This window comes from Malaya genurostris, chromosome 1, assembly GCF_030247185.1.
Source record: "Malaya genurostris strain Urasoe2022 chromosome 1, Malgen_1.1, whole genome shotgun sequence".
NCBI lineage: Eukaryota > Metazoa > Arthropoda > Insecta > Diptera > Culicidae > Malaya > Malaya genurostris.
The window spans coordinates 1,504,661-1,517,274 of record NC_080570.1 but is presented as its reverse complement, the minus strand read 5'-3'; the positions used below and the strand labels follow the sequence as shown (position 1 = coordinate 1,517,274).

The window sequence follows — 12,614 nt, the reverse complement described above, 5'->3', positions numbered from 1 at the left end:
AAAACCATGCATACACCCTTTATATAGCTTTTAACCGTTCTCTTTAAAATACTGTCAGTTCAATTCTTTCATAAATCTAGTTTTGTGTGTGTTGGTATTTATTGGATTACAGTTTCACGCAGTGGAAAATGGATTGGATTTTAAGTTAAGTGTAATTTGCATTACGGAAAATTTCATGGTCGTCATTTTGATGTTCTACGAGTACACCGTAGCATTTGTTGACATAAAAAAAACTTTGAAATACAAAAACAAGAGAATATCATGGACGTTTTCTAAACGTATGCACAAGTTTGGATGCAACGAAATAGATTTATACGAAAACGACGATGAATCACGAAAAATAATTTTTATAAAACAAAAAACTTTCGCAAAACCCGCAGTTATTGCAAAGCGATTAGCTATAATTCTTATTTTATTCACATGCACGAGAGTTTATTCATTATGGAAATCATTTCATCCAAATAAATTCAATGTTGGTCGTTAAGTTGATTTCAAAATCTTCAATGAATATTGAATCATTTAAAAAAACAACACAGGTTTATGCCGATTTTTCACTTTGCTTTAATAAACCTTATGAAGAATGGTCCACTTGGCAGGAACATGCTATTATATTATTTGCAATAGACTTTCGTGGAGTTCAAAGTTTTAATGAAAGATTTGTGATGTAGCCTTGAAGACAGCTACAAGTATTTATTAATATTAGGAATGTTACTTGGGATTGGCAGCTATAAAAAAAAACCATGAATTCAACTGTAATTGTCGCAAAGCTGATTAACCGGTAGCGACACCTGCCAATGAAAAATGGAACCAAGAAAAGGAGGATTCTTTCGGAAATTTTCATATCGGCAGTAGTGATTTGCAACATTTTTATCGTTTATTCGATAGTACAAATAAATATCAGCAATAAAAATACACTCGGAGTACAAGAAAGTCGATTTCAAAGTGATTACTACTACTTTTTTTTAGTATAAACTACGATTGAACATGGAAAATCTAAAGAATTATGTGAAATTGTGTCAGGTTAGGTTTTTTCGGATCAACATTTTTTAAACAGAAACCAGTGTAATGTTGATTTCTCGAGTACTAGAATGTATAGCGATCGAGTACTATTTATTTTGGATACTTTATTTGTTATTTCCAGGCATTTGAAAAATGGCATCAAAGCAAATTTAATACTCTATTCTGAATAAACGGTAGATTTCGCACAATGAACTAAGATCAACATTACCACTTTAGAGTAAAAACTTTTTCTTCAGCTTCTACTATGATTTTTCAAATGAATTTTCCCGTTTTCATAAGAAATCGTTGAAAAGGTAGAGTAAGTAGAAATTTTTCTACCGATTTGACAGCTCTTGCTGAAAATATCATCTCTAAACAAGCACATTTCAATTTTGCGACAATTGCCATAAATTAAGCATTTTTTCAGAAGAGTGTAAGAATGTTTTGTCTATTATGTCCGAAGTTGGACCTTTTCAAATGTTGTGTGTTATGAAATATCCCGTCGCATACATCATAAAACAACATTGCACTATAGACTGTAAACAAAAGGTTTTATGCTGTTCTTATCAGTTCAATGGCACAAGTTCATTCGTTTGAAGTATAATCTCTTGTGAAAGTTTGTCACTAACTAATGTGATTCCATTCAAGAAAAGAATATTCTTGCAATGGATAGATTTAACGAGTACTGGGAGCTGCTTTCTGATAAAAGCGTTCCAATTGGGAAGGTGAGTACTTAAAATTCTGATCATCTAGTGACAATGATTCACGATATCGTTGCATTTCTTCAACTTTAATGTACGAATCTGTTGGGTAGATTCGTTACTATTTATTATGAAAAATCTTCCGTTTCTTTTTTTTTCTTCAGGAGCTGATAACATACTACAAGACACTTCATGAGAATGAAGACGGTGCGGCATTGTCTAAACGAAGTTACAGCTTCCTTCTACAGAACTTGGTACAGAATCCTTACCCAACCTGTCAGCTGCTACGGTTACTTGCGACTTCTAAAATTCCTTTCAAAAATAATACAATCCGGGAAATTTGTGATCAGGGTATGATGGATTTTCTTGGCAGCTTCACGCAGGAAAATAATGATAAATTCTACAACTTAATATCGAATAATTTGCTTTCCACTGATGTGGTAAACAAGTTAGTGCCAATCCTTTTACAGCTGTTAGAGGAGAATCGAATTGATAGAGAGCTGATATTGTTGGCATTACTTTCTAGAAAGTCTCGGAAGTTGTTAAAGAATTTTATCAAGTGTATGAAAGTGGCACCGGAACAACAGTATCTTCTTATGGTAGTTGAGAGCCGACGGCATTTTTTACACAGTGTTCTGGATACCATCGATATACCGTTCCAAAACGAAGAAATTAAAACGTATATAAAATTTTTTCAGTTGATAAGGTATCTCAATGCTAAAGGAGGGATTTCATCAATATTTGAGGATTGGAAAAATCCCGCAAATAATACTTTAGTTATATATTCTCTAGAAATGAAGCGCACTTTACTGCTCCAGGAACATTTTGCAGGACTGGAAAATCCTCCACGCATTGAAGATTACGCTAAAGATTCGTCAGTCATTGCTATGTATTTGAAGAAAAATATAAAAATTGTTCCATCGCGTTATGAGAATTTACTTGAAATTATCAAAGAGAATGATGGGTTGAATGAAACAATTTTAGAAACGTCAAACTCGGATGTGCAATGTACAGATCAGCGTGAGGATTATAAATGTATGCGCATGTTAATGGTATGGACGTATATCATGGACATTATGAAGAAATCTACTCATTTGAAAAGTTTCGAAAGTGTTTTTGAAAGTAGAATTTCCAGTATTAGAGCCACACTCAAATCTGTTGAAAGTATCGAAATATTTGTAGAAATACTGGAAAGTATTCTCACCTTGCTATTTGTGCGGTTTGAGCATGTTCCACAGAAATTGCCAGGACAGACTGGTTTTATGTGCTCCGATGTCGTTCTAGAAGCTATTTTGAATTGTATGAAACTGGTTTGCATGCATAGGAAGCACACGGTTAGTTATGCCAACATTGATGAAGAAATAAAACAGCGATTCAACAATTGTCTTGATATTATCAACGACACCCTCTGGAGAGTGACCCTTGTTGCAAGTATTTCAACGAAATCAGATGCTTCAGTTAAATTAGTGGATGTGGATTCCTGCATGATTATTGCGAAACCGGCGGATTTTGCTCAAGAAAATGACATGCAAGTATTTCATAGTGTAGAATCCATGCCAGATCGAAGCAACAAATATGCAACTTTGCCAAGAAAGAAGCATTCGAAACGTAGATCATACCAATCGCAGTTCTCATCTAGTGGATCTAACGGCACTAGAGCGATGCAACATTCGCTTCCACTGCCCAGTAAACTTAGTTCATTAGCGGATCCTGTAATACAGCCGATTATTACCAAACAAAGAAACACGTTTTCCAAAATGTTTGGTACACCAGAAAAACTTGCCACACTTTGTTTGGCTAGTCACAATCTAGACGCTGCCAGAACGATAATAAAAACTAATCAAATTAGTAGCACTCCTGTGGGACAGGATCTAAGCTTTTTGGAAAGCTTTTCCCAAATACAGCAAAAATTAATCAGTTTAATCACGAACTACACTCACATGCAACAAGAGAAACCGGAGGAAAAATGTTCCGTATTGGAAGATCTTCGCACAAAGACCGCTATCGGGTTCGAAGCCTCCAAAATCATCAGTACGATTGAAACCTTTTCAAGTGGGCAAAAAATTCAACAAACCGAGGAAGAATTGAATCTGCTCGAAAGGTTTGTAGTGCAATATCCATTCCTGAAACATTTTCTAGGCGACTCCGTAAGAAATATCCATGTCATGGATCTCCTGCTAGGTTTGTCAATGGGCTATGACTTGAATTTGACTATGTATAATATGATATCGAAAAGTTTGTACAGCTCTAATTCCGAGGACGTGATCAGATATACCTACGTAGCTTTTCTGAAACGATTAATTGATGATTTACAACAATTTCGGAGTGCTGCCACTGCCGGAAAATCAATGACACTGCACGCGTTGTTGAGTAATGATGTTTGTCCTTTGGAACCTTCTCAATTGAGCATCACACTAGATGCTCGCTACCAGATGGAAATGTTGAAATCATTGGAAGATCTACGACAGCACGACAGGAAGGGACAATGGCACGGGTTCCATAAAATTAAGATATTTACAGAAGGAATACAACAGCTCGGTAAACTTCAGAGCAACTGGAGCGTTGATCCGAATGCAGAGAACTTGATCAATACTGATCTAGCAACAATGATCACTGCATTGGCTTTCGAGGATGGAGTTCCCTTGCCTATTTTAGAAAGTTTAGCCATAGGAACCAATTCGAGCTTAGTTCACATTATAGCAAGGAAATTATTTAATGACATTGAAAAGCAATCTGAGAATATTGATGCTAGTGCTAACACAGAAATGTTAGAATTCATCAAACAAAAAAACGAGCTTTTAGGAGTCCTCTTTGAAACGATTGTTTCGCCGGATCAGGCTGATAATTTATTGAAACGCCTGCATGATTTACCATGTTTCCGTACTATAGCACCACTGTACAGTAGCAGAATATCGGCTGTTCTGGATTTCGATCAGCCTCAACTGGATGTGCTCACTACGACTGATACTATTCCGGAGCTGCAACGCATTAAAATACTGGATACCTTAAAATGCATCAAAAATCCGAAAAACCATGAAATCCAAAAACTTCGTCATGAAATTGTATCCACTTTCTTGAAATCCGCGGATCTAATGGATGAAATGCCTGCCGAGGACATACTGCATGGTACCAAAGATGTCGTACTGAAGGTAGAATATTTACTTAAGATAGGCGAAAGATTACCAAGAGCACAGAGTATAATTCGATTGATTAAAAGTATTCTCCTATCGAAACATGCTTCAGAAATTAATCTATTAACGAGACAACATCTGGAAAGTTGGCTTTTCCAGTTGCAGGTGTACGAAGAAGTTGGTACAATTATGGAAATCGATGATTGGCGTACGGTTAAAAGTCTCTCGGAAAGTAACAAAGATTTAGTAATACATCAACTCATCCAGAAAAAGGAATATCATCTATGCTCCCGGTGGATTGAGATTCACCCATTGCGATGCGATGAAGATAACACATTGCTGGATATTTTCACACTCGCCGTAATCAGGGCAACAAAAGACAAAGAAAATTGTTCGGTTCTACTGGAATTGATTGAACGAATGTCCACTGAAACCGTTGTTCAATTCTATGAGACAATTTTACTTGGCGTCAAGGACCATGAAGTTATCAGACACGCTGTAGAATATCTGGAAAAACATGGTGAGAATCGAAAAAAATATCAAAAATATCGCATTTCATTGAAAATCTTCGACCATCTGCCGATGAGTGAATCTGAACGGCTTTGGCATCTTATAAGTCGGCCATTACTCATTATCGAGCAGTATTTAATGAACTCCAAACTAGAACTGCTCACGTGTGTCATGTCATCGATTCGTTCATTACTGCTGGAGAACGTTTGTCAGATATGTTATGAACAGCGTGAATATATTCGCGATCTACGATCGACCGGTCGTTTAAGCGGGTCTATTGATTTGGATTCTAGTCATGACGATCAATTTCTAACGAACGAGTGCATCGACTGTTTACTTCGGATCTACGCTGGGAAAGCGCTGGACTATCGGATTTTCGGAGACAGCGGAACATCGGGAGAATCGATGCATGATCCAAGCGGAGATTTAAGTAGCTTAGATTCTCTCTGTGGAGCTTTTATTATGCCCAAAAAAGTGCCAACGAGGGACGCATGGATCAATGACGAAGACGCTTCGCATTGTATGTGCTGTCGACGAAACGTTTTCTCCATGCTAAACAGACGCCATCATTGCCGCCGATGTGGCAGAGTAATATGTCACTCGTGTTCCAAGAAGAAATTGATAATACCGGTATTGTATGAGAATGTTCCCGTAAGAGCTTGTGTTGACTGCGTGAAACAATCGCAGATTAAACCAAGCGTAACAATTCCGCACAGTGAAAAAACAGTCACTGTGAACGACTTTGACCAGTGGCAGTTAACCGGAAATGTAAGAAACGATAACATTATACGAGAGGAATACAGCTACGAATATGCACCCTCGACGAACCAATGTTTGGCCATCTGCAATCTTCACAATCAGAACGAGGAAATTTCTAACTTCCTATTGTATCACTGTGCCAAGCTGGAATCTCTACTACGACCTATCCAACCAGGTCGTCCTAATCCGGAAATTGATTACGCTCTAGTAGCTCGAATGTTACTGAATCTCACGCTGGCGGCTAAAGTGCGGGGATTGCAATTTTCCGAGGCTGACAAAATGAAGGAACATGCCGAAATAATATTGTCAATCGTAAACAACGACTGCGAATCATTGCTCCTACAGGAATCGATGACTAGTGCAAATTTGCGCAGATTACGAGACGCCCTCGTGAAGGCAGAAAAGTGGAAGCTTGCTCTCGAACTTTCGCTCAAGTGTGGCTTCGCAACCAGTGGAGTTATGGCTGCATGGGGAACAACGTGCTTGCGAGCTGGTTGTTATGAAACTGCTAGGGAAAAATTTTCCTACTGTCTACAGAAGTTGTCAACCGATGCTGATTACAGCACAGTTTTAAATTGTATCGAGTCCCCGGAAACGAACTTATGCAGCTATAAGGCAATTGTTCCAGTTAAAAGACCACTTAAGAGTCCGCCGCTACTACTGGAAATTGTTACTATTTTGGAAACAACAGCCCAAGCTCAACCTCCAGAAGTAATAGCCAGGGCAAGTGTAATCAAAAATTCAAACACTTCCCTGTCTTTCAGTATCCATCGGAAAGTTAAGGACAACATTCCCCTGCATGAGCCGGCTTTGAACGTTCTAAATACTCTTTCAAATCTGAAACACATTTCGAAAGGAAATTTCACAGATTTTCTGCCTGAGAAACGTGCCTTGCGAAACCGCGAACCACCGACTGCCTTCGCTAGTAACAAATCAACGGATTACCTGCATGCACTTGATTGCATAATGAGTACCCGATTCTTCGAAGAATCTATGTTTTATTTATTGAGCTACGGTGCACATCATGATATTATTTGCTTTTTGATCAAGCATCGGCAGATTTTTCCTGCTATGAAATATACCCTGATGCAGCAAGTTGATCCCGAAGTTTTTCTCCAAACCATCGTCTTGCCGTTTTTGAAAACCGGAAAACTAGAAACCGTAATACAAGTGATGAGCAACATAGACGAGACGTTGTTAGTCTGGAAGAGCTACGTCATACACACGTGCCGCTATCTTGAAACTAATCGCATGCTAAACTGTTTGTACAATCTTCAACTACTGCTACGGGATCCGATTCGGGCTAGCATGACCTGCGTGCGATTCTACTCGTTGGATGTGAAAAACTTCACTGATCTGGAAGGAAACACGTTCCACTTGAAAAATAGCGTAGCTCATCTGCAAGCAGAGCTGGAGCTTTGCAACTGGGAGGAAATTAGCATAAAAAGTCTGAGTGACCGGAGCGAAACTCATAAAAGCCTTTTAATGAAAATGGAACCGAAAGAACTGAATAACCATATCAATACCATTCTACGGCAGCTGGAAGTTACAAAATTTCTAGCAAACTGTGAATCTAAGGAACGGGATGTGATAGGAATACTACCAAAGGTAAGAACTAAATAGTACAAATCCTTCAGATGCTTTCAGTTCTTAGCATGCTTGCAGTTATTCATTGAGTCGTCGAAAATTCCAACGCTATTCGGAACAACTCATGAGAAACTTCAGTTGGCCGTATTGATTTTGATCTGTGGACAAAATATTGAAGAAGGGTTTGGTTTATCTTATAGGTACGTAGCATTCAACTAAACTATCAGAAAGTACACAGTGACATGCTTCCACTTTTTTACAGAGTAATTCAAGATTTTAACTTGAATAGACTTAGAGTTTACGGTTTAGCAGCCAAACATTTAATCAATCAAACCAAAATGGATGAAATCGAAAAGCTACTTCAAGCAATTGTCAGTAACAGTTCTCCTACCACAGATACTAGCAGCTTTTGTGACGAGTTAATCAAAACCTCGGTAGAAACGGCTGTTACTATTCACGGAAACAGCTCACAAATAAAAACATCCCTCGAAGCTTTGATTAAACGAATCAACGATGTTGGATTGAAGATCCACTGCTATATTGTAACTGGTCAACTGAAGACCGCATATCTGTTAGCGAATAAAACTGGAAGGATTGGAGATATTCGGAAGATCGCCCGACAGGCCGATGTGTTGAATCAAGTTCACGTGAAAAGATTGTGTGAAATGAAGTTGACAGGGTGGACTAAAGATATACCTTGAATTTATTGTTTCTTTGATGTTGATTTTTAAGTGTCTGTTAATGTTTATCATTATTATAATAAAGTTTTATATATATTTCTGATATTACATCCTTCAAGATTTTATCTGATCAACAATTCTTCTCCATGTAACTCGATCCATGGCTGCTTGCCTCCAACCACGTCGGCGCCCGATACTATCCAGGTTTCGCTCCACTTGGTCCAGCCACCGTGAACGCTGCGCTCCTCTTTGTCTCGTACCTGCCGGATTAGAGGTGAACACCAACTTGGTGGGGCTGTTGTCCGGCATTCTCACGACGTGCCCCGCCCACCGTACCCTTCCAGCCTGGGCTACTTTCCGGATACTTGGCTCACCGTAGAGTTGCGCTAGTTCGTGGTTCATTCTTCTCCTCCACACTCCATTCTCCTGCACACCACCGAAGATCGTTCTCAGCACCCTCCTTTCGAAGACTTCGAGTGCTTGCAGGTCCCCCTCGAGCATTGTCCACGTTTCGTGCCCGTAGAGAACCACCGGTCTTATCAGTGATTTGTACATGGTGCACTTCGTGCGGGGGTGAAGTTTCCTGGATCTCAATGTTTTGTGGAGTCCATAGTAGGCACGACTTCCGGATATAATGCGCCTCCTGATCTCCCGGCTGGTGTCGTTGTCCGCAGTCACCAGTGAGCCAAGATAGATGAACTCGTCAACCACCTCGAACTCGTCGCCGTCGATCGTAATACTGCTGCCCAGACGTTGCCTATCGCGTTCAGTTCCGCCAGCCAGCATGTACTTTGTCTTAGACACATTTATCCTCAGTCCTACTCGTGCCGCTTCGCGCTTTAGTCGGGTATACAGATCTGCTACCGTCTCCTTGTTTCTACCGATTATATCCACGTCATCAGCGAAGCACACGAATTGTCCGGACTTCGTGAAAATCGTGCCCCGCATGTTGAACCGCGCTCTTCGCATAACTCCTTCAAGTGCGATGTTGAACAGCAGGCAGGACAACCCATCACCTTGTCTTAATCCCATACGTGATTCGAACGGTTCCGAGAAACCGCCCGCAATCTTGACACAACACTGTACACCATCCATCGTAGCCTTAATCAGTCTTGTCAGCTTCCCAGGGAAGCCGTTCTCGTCCATAATTTTCCATATCTCTACACGGTCTACCGTGTCGTATGCGGCTTTGAAGTCGATGAACAGATGATGCGTCGGGACCCGGTACTCACGGCATTTTTGGAGGATTTGCCGTATAGTGAAGATTTGGTCGTTTGTTGATCTGCCGTTGATGAACCCGGCCTGATAACTCCCGACAAATCCATTTACCAGTGGTGATAGGCGCCGGAACAGGATCTGGGATAACACTTTGTAGGCGGCATTTGACACTGTGATTGCCCTGTAGTTTGCACAGTCCAATTTGTCACCTTTCTTGTATATCGGGGTGATGACCCCTTCCTTCCACTCCTCCGGTAGCTGTTCTCTGTCCCAGATCTCTTCGATTATTCGGTGCATGCATTCCGTCAGTTTCTCCGGTCCCCTTTTGAAGAGTTCTGCTCCTAGACCATCCTTACCAGCTGCTTTGTTGCTCTTGAGCTGTTGGATAGCCTCCTTGACCTCGTTCATAGTGGGCACTGGTACATCTCCGTCAGCTGTAACACTGACATAATCTTCCTCCTCCAACGCCTGATTGTCCGCCTGTGCACTATTCAGATGTTCATCGTAGTGCTGCCTCCACCTTTCGATCAGCTCACGTTCGTCCGTCAGGATGCCACCTTCCTTGTCTCTACACATTTCGGCTCGCGGCATGAAGCCGTTGCGAGAGTCATTCAGCTTCCTGTAGAACGCCCGTGTATCCTGAGAACGATACAGCATCTCCATCTCCTCTCTCTCCGACTCTTCCAGGTGGCGCTTTTTGTCCCGGAAAAGGCGAGTTTGCTGCTTTCGTCTCTGTCGATACGATTCCACGTTCTGACGGGTGGCTTGACGCAACATCGCTGCGCGTGCTGCATTCTTCTCGTCCAATATCTCCTGGCATTCGCCGTCGAACCATTCGTTCCGTCGACTCCTTGGCACGTATCCCAGGACGCTCTCCGCAGCATTGCTGATGGCTGCTTTAGTTCTGGTCCAGCAGTCCTCCAGGGGAGCATCATTGAGCCCCTCCTCCGCTAGTAACGCTGCTTCGAGATGCCGCGCGTAGGCAGTCGCGACCTCGGTGTCCCTCAGTCGGTCCAGATTATACCGCGGCGGGCGCCGGTACCGTACGTTATTCATAACGGACAGTTTTGGACGCAGCTTAACCATCACAAGGTAGTGGTCCGAGTCGATGTTAGCGCCCCGATAGGTTCGTACGTCGATAATGTCCGAGAAATGCCGTCCATCAATCAGGACGTGATCGATTTGTGTCTCCGTTTGCATGGGTGATCTCCAGGTGTATCGGTGCAGGAGGCGATGCTGGAAAAACGTGCTTTTTATGGCCATGTTCTTGGAGGTGGCAAAGTCGATGAGTCTTAGGCCGTTCTCGTTCGTTTGCTGGTGGGCGCTGAACCTTCCAACCACCGGTCTGTACTCCACCTCCTGGCCAACCTGAGCATTGAAATCGCCGATGACGATCTTGATGTCATGTCTTGGGCAGCGATCGTATTCACGTTCCAGCTGCGCGTAGAATTCGTCTTTGTCGTCATCGCTACTTCCGAGGTGGGGACTATGCACGTTAATTATGCTGATATTGAAGAACCGGCCCTTGATCCTCAACCTGCACATTCTGTCGCTGACCGGCCACCATCCGATCACACGCTTTTGCATCTCCCCCACCACCATAAAAGCTGTTCCCAGCTCGTGTGTGTTGCCGCAGCTCTGGTATATGGTGTGGTTCCCGCGAAAGACCCGCACCGTAGACCCCTTCCAACACACCTCCTGCAGCGCTACGATGTCGAACTTGCGGTCTTTCACTATATCGGATAGTATACGCGTGCTTCCGATGAAGTTGAGAGACTTACAGTTCCACGTACCGAGTTTCCAATCTCTTGTCCGTTTTCGTCGCAAAGGTCTGAGCCGATTAGATCCATCCGAATTTTCTTGTTGAACTTCCTGAGCAAGCTCTTTTTATGGGCGGCTAGCTAGGCCTGCGCCAACCTTGCAGTAACGCTGAAGGACCGCGAGAAGAGAGAGATTTGGGCCAGGTGCATATTGAAAGGCGGCTCCAACTCGCCTTGTCAGGGCCAACTGCTTTAGGTCTTGTGGTTTTTAGGCCTAGAACGTGTAGGGCCCACTACCTCGTCCTACCCACACCTGCAGTCAGCCCCCGCTACATGGTTCGGGTCGCGAGTCACAACGAGTTGCTATCGCGACTAAGCATTATCCACCACCTATGACCCGCCCGGTTGCTTGCAGCTCAGCTTCCCTCATAGTGCTCCTCCTCCACCACAGGGCCCGGGTATAATAAAGTTTTATGAAGGTTATTATCCTTCACCGACTATTTTTTTTTTGTTTCAATTATAACATCTTAGGTCATTCGCCTCTTCGGACCAGAAAATCTTTCTGACCCTATGTGCGGGGTTGGGAATCGAACCCAGACGGGCTGCGTGAAAGGCATCGACTATCCCATCACGCTATACCCGTCCCCTAAAGATTTCACCGACTATTGTTCTCAGAGATGTCAGGTAAAAAATCAAATATCTGGAAACAGTATGCAAACTCAATTTCTCTATAAAGAATATGGCACAAAATAGGTTTAGCGAGATTTCCTGTGAAAATCTTGATTTTAGGAAGTCTGCAACAAAATCAGCTTATTTTATACTAGAGTGCCTATAACCAGAGTGGCGACTTCTCAACCGTAATGTTGACAACAATTCAAAACATTCCATTAGCTTCACATTGAATTGACAGGTCGTTTGCTCAATTGGAACTGGTAGCTTTCATTCCAAACGAACAACTGTCGTAAATCTGGTTATAGGCACTCTATTTTATACAAATCAGCAGATTTGCAAAAAAAAGGTCAATAGCGGCCCTTACACGATCATTAAAAGTGTCATTATTAAAAAGTAATGACACTTTTAATGATCGTGTAAGATCTACGAGCTCAGTAATGACACGAGTAATGATGGAATTCCGGATTTTCCATCATTACCAACATTATTTCTTCTTCTTATTTTTTTGTGGAAGTGCTGAATATCTTTAGCGACCCTTACACGAGTCATTAAAAATGTCATTACTAAAAAATAATATCATTTTAATGAACGTGTAAT

At 41.8% G+C, this 12,614-nt stretch overlaps 2 protein-coding genes across 2 annotated transcripts; one reads left to right on the top strand and one right to left on the bottom strand.

The window, feature by feature from the left end:
* The first annotated feature begins 1,513 nt into the window (after positions 1–1,513).
* Positions 1,514–8,477, top strand: LOC131429380 (zinc finger FYVE domain-containing protein 26 homolog). Its single transcript, XM_058593461.1, has 4 exons — positions 1,514–1,724; positions 1,865–7,708; positions 7,766–7,887; positions 7,950–8,477. The coding sequence occupies exons 1-4, from the start codon at positions 1,665–1,667 to the stop codon at positions 8,386–8,388; spliced, it is 6,465 nt and encodes a 2,154-aa protein (XP_058449444.1). The 5' UTR covers positions 1,514–1,664; the 3' UTR covers positions 8,389–8,477.
* Positions 8,478–9,527: 1,050 nt separating this feature from the next.
* On the bottom strand, positions 9,528–11,130 carry LOC131431408 (craniofacial development protein 2-like). The gene is made up of 3 exons (XM_058597501.1): positions 10,444–11,130; positions 10,033–10,317; positions 9,528–9,536 (listed from the first exon to the last, which is right to left on the bottom strand). The coding sequence occupies exons 1-3, from the start codon at positions 11,128–11,130 to the stop codon at positions 9,528–9,530; spliced, it is 981 nt and encodes a 326-aa protein (XP_058453484.1).
* Between the last annotated feature and the right edge of the window lie 1,484 nt (positions 11,131–12,614).